This window comes from Aptenodytes forsteri, unplaced genomic scaffold (genome assembly GCF_000699145.1).
Source record: "Aptenodytes forsteri isolate BGI_AS27 unplaced genomic scaffold, ASM69914v1 Scaffold8, whole genome shotgun sequence".
Taxonomy (NCBI): domain Eukaryota; kingdom Metazoa; phylum Chordata; class Aves; order Sphenisciformes; family Spheniscidae; genus Aptenodytes; species Aptenodytes forsteri.
The window spans coordinates 11,525,349-11,533,528 of NW_008796218.1; the positions used below are offsets into that span (position 1 = coordinate 11,525,349).

The 8,180-nt window shown below is 40.3% G+C and overlaps 1 protein-coding gene across 2 annotated transcripts in view; it reads left to right on the top strand.

The window, feature by feature from the left end:
• Positions 1-3,500: 3,500 nt before the first annotated feature.
• The window catches only part of MPPED2 (metallophosphoesterase domain containing 2), a 105,650-nt gene continuing 100,970 nt past the window's right edge, over positions 3,501-8,180 (top strand). The window contains exon 1 of one of the 2 annotated variants that reach the window (XM_009288860.1): positions 3,501-3,731. In XM_009288860.1, coding sequence (XP_009287135.1) covers positions 3,604-3,731 — 128 coding nt within the window. In that variant the 5' untranslated portion in view covers positions 3,501-3,603. The remainder of the gene's footprint in view (positions 3,732-8,180) is intronic. The other variant, XM_019474512.1, reaches the window with a different exon arrangement.

Sequence of the window (8,180 nt, forward strand, 5' to 3'; positions counted from 1 at the left end):
AGCGGCTGTATCAACAGAAGGTGTTGACACGGAATTAACCCCTTCCGTCTCCTGCCTCTCACAATTTTCTTTTACAAGGCGAGACCAGCCGGAAGGCAAATTTCTGAAATTTAGATGAAAAAGGCGTAAATATTTTATTTGGGGGAAATGGGTTTTCGGCGTGCCTCTGTGTGCGTGCGCATACGTAGAGCTTGTGTGTGTGGCTCTCCGCGAAACGTAACGTTACCTTCTAAAACTACTTATCTGTGCGTGTTTTGTGATAGTTTTTTGACACTGCGGTTGTCCACGGATGTAAAATGAGCTGCGCGTAAGTTCGTGTCAGCCCCTTTGTGAAAGAGAGCCGGTTTGTACCTGTGAACTGGGCAGCTGTGTGCGATAGCGCGTCCCCTCTCACTGTCCGTACAAATCCACGCTGGAGAAGGGTTGTTGCTCCCAGGGTAACAGCTGTATTTGGGGAAACGTAGCGTGCTAAAAAAAAAAATTCTTCGTTTAGGTTTTTAATATAGTCATTCTTTCTTAAAACTGCCACATACGGCGTGGAAGATGTTGTACGTTGTTTTACTTTACAGATGTGAAAAATAATGCAACTTTTATTGTTTTGTGCTCATCTCCTGTATGTAATCTTCGAAGAGGGATTGCAGTTGGAGAAGGAAGAACGGTAGTGATTCACAGTAGCTTTTTTTATTTTTTTTTTTAATCTTAGTCCTAAAATAAATGTTTTTAAAGTTTTGAAGTTTTCAGTTCTTTTTTGATATTTTCTTCAGAGAAGTTCACAGTAAAGGTAACAATTCGATGCTTCTGGTAGGTGAGCTGTAGCACTCTGTGGAGTGCTAAATGGAAATTAGAGAATTGATCCAGAAGCCAGCTTCAAATTTTACTTTTTTTCCAGTCCGGCATTTGTTGTTGAATTTCATTGTAAAAGGATGCTTTGTTCGGCTTTGTCTTAAGAATAAATCTCGACACTTAAATTAAGATTAAAGATCGGAACAATGGGAAGCAAGTGCAGCTTATATACTTATAATCTTACTGAAAGTCAACTTTAAAGTACTTAATACAGCTATTCAAGTATTCTCTTATCATTTTTTTTATGCCAGTTAGCTGTAATTTCTTTCTGTAACATAGATTGTTATAAACCTTGTAAAATGCTTATTATCTTTATGTATAATTCACTCTCATGAACAAATTGGATTTTGTTTTCCATGAGTGAACTATAATATGAAATTTAATGTTCTGACCTTTCTTATGCTAGATTACTGAAAATAGTGTGCTTTAGCTTTTCTGAAAGCCCAAGCATATTTTTATTGGTTTAACGTGTTGTTTTATACTGTAGCTTTTAATTGCGAAAAAATAACATTAGACGTGTAATTTTCACACCACTTAATTTATGCAGACGCTAAAGTTCTTGCTGTGTAAAGGAAAAACTTAGGTTTTTTTTTCCTGGGAGCTTTGATGGCTAGCATTCTTGTTAATGACAGCCATTTCTCTAACAGGAAGATGTTTTCATTTGTATTTACTTTTCAGTGCAGGGCAATTACGCGGCTCTGTGTTGCACACTCTTCGTAGTTCGTATCTCAAAAGAATTACAGTACTTGGAACAGGACTGCAGTTTGAAGCAGGTGTTGTGTTTTACTGTTATGCAAAATAACACTAAAATATAATTGTAAGGGAAATTAAGGAAACAGCTGCAAACTTGGCATGGTAACCACTACATTATGATTCGTGAGCAGTTGTTGCACGCATGTTACATCACGTCTAACACAGCAAAGATTTGGTTTAGTAAAGCTCACCTTGCTGATTTTTACTCCTGAAACTATTGTGCTTATTCTTACAAGAGGGGGTTAGTGCAAAGACCGGACCATAACCTTCGTTACGGAGGTGTACTGTCTCACTGGTGACTCGGTTTTTCAATGGGAACTTCATGGTTTAGTTTCATCATCTTCTCCCCCGCCCCCCCCCCAGTGCTAAAGAAGATGAAGGATAGAACCCAATTACTGGAATGAAGGTTGCAGAATGTCTTAACCCAACTAACATATGGAAGCCTACGTAGGCCTGAGGTTGTAAAATAGTAAAGTAAATGGCCTATAGCAGGCCATCTGCCATTTGCGGGGCATTTTTATCGTGCTTCATGCCAAACTGGAAATTAGTCTTTGTATTAAAAATATATTTTGAATGCAAATCAAAGATTCCAAATGTTTAACGTTGCACATGGCAAACACATTTCTGTCTGGGAGCTAAGAGAAGTCCAGGAATATCACACTGGAAAAATACTGCTTAGTTTGATGCCCAGGGCTCAAGTCACTCTTTCCTATCTCTTTGTCTTCCCAGTAAGCACTGATTTACTTCTGTAAATTACACACCAGGTATGACAAATCCACTATTGCGTGTAGCAACTAAGGAGGGGGATCAACTGATGTAAAGTGTCATGATTTCATGTAAGTCCTTGCAGCTAGGATAGCGTGCCCCAGCTGAGCATCTGCCTCATAAACGGGGCTTTTAAAGAGTTGCTCATCTCGAAAGTATTCTTCGAACATCAGCTGATCAATTTTCACGAAGTCCCTCTGAAAGGAAGGCAGCTGAGGTATCCTCAGTTTATTGATTGTAGAAATTGAAGCTCAGATTCTGTGCAGGGAACTCAACAGAGATCAGGTTTGGGGAGTTTCTGGCTATTGGGGTTATTATGCTCATGTTATAGAATGCTTCCAGTCTTAATGCAAATATGTTTAAGTGCACTTTGAAGAAGTGAAAGATAGGGATGCGTAGAGCGGGAAGACCGTATTTCTTTCATCTTATGCAGAATATTTATGCATAAAATCGCACTTAAATCTGTCAGATAAATCATTACTGTCTGGTGATGAATCCACACCAGCTTCATTGCTAGTGCACTATAACATGGATATTTTGTTAACATTGTCTAGGTACTAGCCTTTCTCTGGACAGATGAATACTTTGATTCAAGGGTATTTGGGTGTACCTTTTGCTATGCAGTTGTAAAATTTTCTGCTTTGCATCAGCTTCTCGTAAGTCTCTCAGATGGAACTTACTTTGTAAAGCTAAAACAGGGCCTTGAAGACAAGTGTGTGTATTTGTGGAAAGCCATTTGTCCTTCAGGAAACTGGGTCCACTTGTTAATTTTCATGGTTGCAATTAGCACAAGATGTTATTTTCAATAAGGAATAGTAAATGTGGAATATTTATCTGGAGCTTTCAACACAGATATTCTGCTCCCACCCCCCCCCCCCCCTCCCGCGTCGCGCCTTATTTTAAGCATTAATCCTTCGGATGTATTTTAATGATGAGGAGTTAAATGATGAGGTAATTAATGAAAAAAATGTGAATAGTAATGCTTGGAGAGTTGGGTGATGGGTACATCGAAAATACAGAAAAAGATCTTTGAACGGCAGTCAGGAGAGGCTAGAGTAATATGTCTGCGTATGTTTACATGTCCTTTGAGTTTATAGCAGCGTGTGCTGGCTTTCTCTCCTGGCAGAGGTCCGTGGAGTTGATGAGGAGCTGCTTGGAGTCGGGAGCTGCCTGGAACACAATGCCCTACCCCGCTCCTGGCCTTGGGAAGTTGTGAGCTGCTCATGTCCATAAGGAGGAAGGATGGCTCATGGAATTCCTTCACAAGGCAAAGTTACCATAACGGTGGATGAATACAGCTCCAACCCAACGCAGGCGTTTACACACTACAACATTAATCAGAGCAGGTTCCAGCCTCCGCATGTGCATATGTGAGTATTCCTGACATTGCCTTTGTGTGTGTCTGCGTGTGTGTCTGCGTGTGCGTTGAAACCGAGAACTGCTGCTGAAGGAGTGGGTTGAAAACTGGAAAAATTGGTTAGTCACATCAGTTAATAGGCAGAATGGTCATCAAATTTCTTACATGGCATGCTCCATCGTCTCCTGGAGATAACTCTTTTTGCCTGAGGGCAGTGCCACCGACTTCACGAAACTTGCCCCAACGATGTCTAACAGGGTACATTTTCTGAAACTTGTCACTTTACTGATCTCACTTTAACTCGCCTGGGGGACCCATTGCTTTAAAATTTAAGCTCCCTTCCCCCAGCCCTTACACTCAGCTGCGAAATAGGCCTAATTGGGACTAATTGTCCCCCCCATCACTGAATCCTTTGTCCTCCTGGTTGCGAGTGGAACGTGTGCCGCATGCTGCATTCCACTCGCAACCCGCAGCACAAAGGAGTCGGGGGCTGCCCAGCGGTTCCTCCCAAGAAATACAAATACGGCGTTAAAACCACGTCCCTGGCCCGAGCTTAAACCAACAAAAGCATGGGAAGTGGGGAGCTGAAGGCTTCTTACCTCACCTTGTTATTCCTGGGTATTGTATGACCCGCAGGATCGTTCCGCTGCACAGTACCTGGGCACAATGGTTTGCGTTAAGAGCTAAGTACCAGCTTTAACTCCGAATTTCCTTCCCATTGTTTAGTTAGGTTTGATCTTTATCGGCTATTTCTGTGAAGGTTCTTTTTTCTTGTAACATTAATAGACTGAAAAGCACGTGAAACTAAAACAAAGACGACATCTCTTGACCTCCTGCGTGCCATTGTTAGTCAGGATTTTGAACGATGTCACACTATTGAATTTGATAAGGATTTTGCATAATAAGGGGGGAAAAGTTGTACGGTACTTCATTGCATTTTTGTTATGTAGAAGCCTGCCGGAAGAGTCACAATGTCGGAGTTCAGCACCTTCTAATAGGATTTCACGTGGTTACAATCTTCAGGATGCTGAAGAGTGTCTGTCATGCATGTGACTTTTCAAGGTGGAAAAAGTTTTCATTAATTACATTTGATTTATTACTACAATGATGATGTAACTCTTCTTTTACAAATACTTCCATTTCTTGATTCACTTTTCAGACCTTTTGTCAGCAAGTTTCCATTGCATGTTTTGCACTCCAGACTGCACTTCTGACTGACATTAAGTACAAATTCTATGTAGAGAATGAATTCAGAACAAACAAATTTAGAAAGCAGTTTTAAAGAACCCTTTCTTATTGACATTAATTTCAGTGGGGGCTGATTTTAGGACCCTCTAAGTGTGGCGTTCAACATTGTGAAAATTACTCATGCTTTGTTTCAAAACCTCACAAGCATTTATACAGCTACTTCCCTAATAATTTGGGTATCTCTTAAATGATACTGACTTGACAAATGTCTTAAAAGGTATTTTGTTTGTTTGGAGAAATTGTATAATTGAAGTAAATACTGCAACTATAAAGTACAATATAGTGACAGTGTTTTAAAGGATTTTTAACTGAAATACTGCAGCTTTCTTAAAATCAGTAATTTGGTTTCAAGGAAGGGTGTGGCATACTAAAAGGGAGATCAAAATTTAGAAAAATGGGGGGGGGGATTAGTCTCAGATTTACAATGGAAGCAAAAAAAACAATGTTGCAGTGCAGGAGGTGAGTTCAGGTGTAGGTCTGGATAGCAAATGATGGGTTTTAGAAAACCTGTTGAGGAAAAAATGACAGTTTCCTACCAGCCGTCTCGAGTTGTGGGTGGAGGAGGAAGGCAAGGACGTGAAGATATGACTACGGCTGGGGGGGACAGTTTCCTACCAGCCGTCTCGAGTTGTGGGTGGAGGAGGAAGGCAAGGACGTGAAGATATGACTACGGCTGTGGGTTTGTGTGGTGGCACAAGAATGGTAGTTATTTCTGGGGAGGAGAGACTAGAGTGTGCGGTAGCTCCAGAGGGGGTCCTTACTTGTCTTCCAAATGTTCTGTAATGGCAGTGTGCATATTTCTGAAAGAGGATGTCATCAAGCAAGAGACCTGAACAGAAAATTGGTAGAAGCAGTATTGGCAAAGAAACCGTGATCTTTTTACCCTGTTGTATCTTTGCTAGTGCCACATTGCTGCAGCTGCCAGGATTGTTTGATTTGATTTGGTTTTACAGTCTGCTTTTCTTTTTTGCTATCTTAAAGTAATGCATGCATTTTTTGTTTTTTAAGAGGGAGTTTGAGGAGGTTTTATTCTTCTCTAGTGAAAAATTTATTTAAAAAATCATGGGATGATGAAAAATGAGTAAAGCAACACAGGAACTGAGCGTTACGACATGTCTGTGAATAGCAGGGCAATATATTGCTACAGGGCCCAGCTGCATACCATAAATCAGTGGCTGGGTGCAGCTTAAGGACAATGTTCTTCCCTAAAGGAAATAATTTTTTTTTAAAAGTAATTTCTTTATGGATATGCATCTTCACGTACAAAGGTGAGAACTGGATTCTTTGCGTGTACTGAGCCATTTCTGGTTCCAGTATCCTTTGGGCTTGACTCTCACACAGAGCAAATGGAGAGTCTGCGGAATATCGCCAGCGTAAACCTGGTGGCTAAGGCACTGCTGGCATTATGCTGCCTGTTCTGTGGGACGCGTGTCCTGCGCTTTTTCTCCCGCTTTCTTTTTGTGCCTTTCACGTGACAGTGTCATGTAGCTCTATCAGCAGGGATACAGTTCTCTTTCATCATCTTTATATGTATTTTTACACCAGCACTTCTCAGTGAATCCGTTTAAGTGTACTGTCGAGTAAATAACAGTGTATTACTGCTCCCTTTGCTTAGGCTGGCTGTGACAGCAGTTTTGTCGGTTACTTAGGCTCTGCCGTAGTATGACGTTTGAATCAGTTTGTCCAGTCTTTGTATTTTATTTCTCTACTAATTAATGTTTGAACAGGTGTTCTAGAGACGATTTTTACTGTACAATTATTTTGGGTAAATGGATATCATGTTAAATATTTTGTCATCTTGAAGCAATGCTCCCACCCACAGGTTTCACTCACTCTCTGAAGATGTTACAAAATGTTTATATTTGAATGCTTTGTACAAGTCATGTTTACTTTCAGTTAGTTTTAATTAACTGCATCACCTTAGTTCCCTGCTTTAAAGGGCAGCTGCAAAATAATAACAATTACAATGTGCCTGCCTTTGCTTCTTAATGATTATTGCTATTCTGAAAGTCTTCGTACTTTCCCATGTTTTGTCAGGAATTGTGACTTCAAGAGGCAAATGCTTCTTGCTCCTTTGGTATAGTGCTGCCAAGTATTAAAAGGTTTTTATTTAAAAAAAAAAAAAAAAGCTTGTAAGCCTCTTTAGACTCTTGAGATGTTCTGCATGAGGCTGTGGTCAGTGGTGCCAGCGATACTGGTGAGCAGCAGTGGGATGCAGGATGGGCACTCGCGGAAGGAGCTGGCAGCCCGGGGCAGGTATGCTTTAAGCTGCAGAAGGCTTCATCCTGTGAAACCACAGCCTCAAAGTAGAGAGGATAGAGAAAATTTCTACTATCGTAAGCAAACGTTGGGGAAAAAAGTAAAAATTACTAAACTTAGAAGATAATTGAATTCATCAGGTATATTTGTCATTTGCTTAGGGTGTTCTCTCTTTTTTTGTAAGACTTCCCCCTCCCGCCCCTTCTTTTAACTGTGCAGCTTTACAGCAGCCACCACAGTGGGTCTTTAAACCATTTTAATTTAACAGGAATTACTTAAGGCTCAGTTTTGTGGAACCTTCCCGTTTCGCCCATTTTTTTTCCTCAGATTAATGGAAAGGAGCTGAGAACAAAATGGGACAAACCCAAATGGAAAATTATTTACTTAGGTTTTAACCAGAGTGAAAAATCTTCCTGTTTGGGTACAACATCCCATTTACTTTTGGGGAAAAAAAAGGGGAGAGGGAAATAATCTTTGTCTATCTGTTGTGGAAAATGCCCGTTTTGACAGGCCCAGCTGATGAGGATGAGGGAGTTTTGTGGAGATAAACTAGCTGTAGCCGGAGCTACTGCAGGCTGAGCCTTTTAAGCGTTCATTAGCTTTCCTCCAGTCTCGCCAGAATGGCTTGGTGGCTTGTTTTTAGGACACTTGGAGTACACATAAAAACTCTGGTGTGGTTTAAATTCAGTGGTAGGGGAGTAAGAAAGAGCAGCTTCTGTGCTAGAGCAAAAGTCTTCTAAATGAGTTTATGCATACCTGGAGATACATTGAACAATCTGTAACTATATAATTTTACTGCCTTTTCTGTACTGGAGCAATTCCCCATGTGAATATTCTTCTTTTAAAACAAAGAGTATGAACAGAGGTTTATATTAGAAGAACTATATATGTATATTTTAATAAAGTACTTAAATGTATGAATGTGTGCAAATGTGTATATAATAATATATAATAT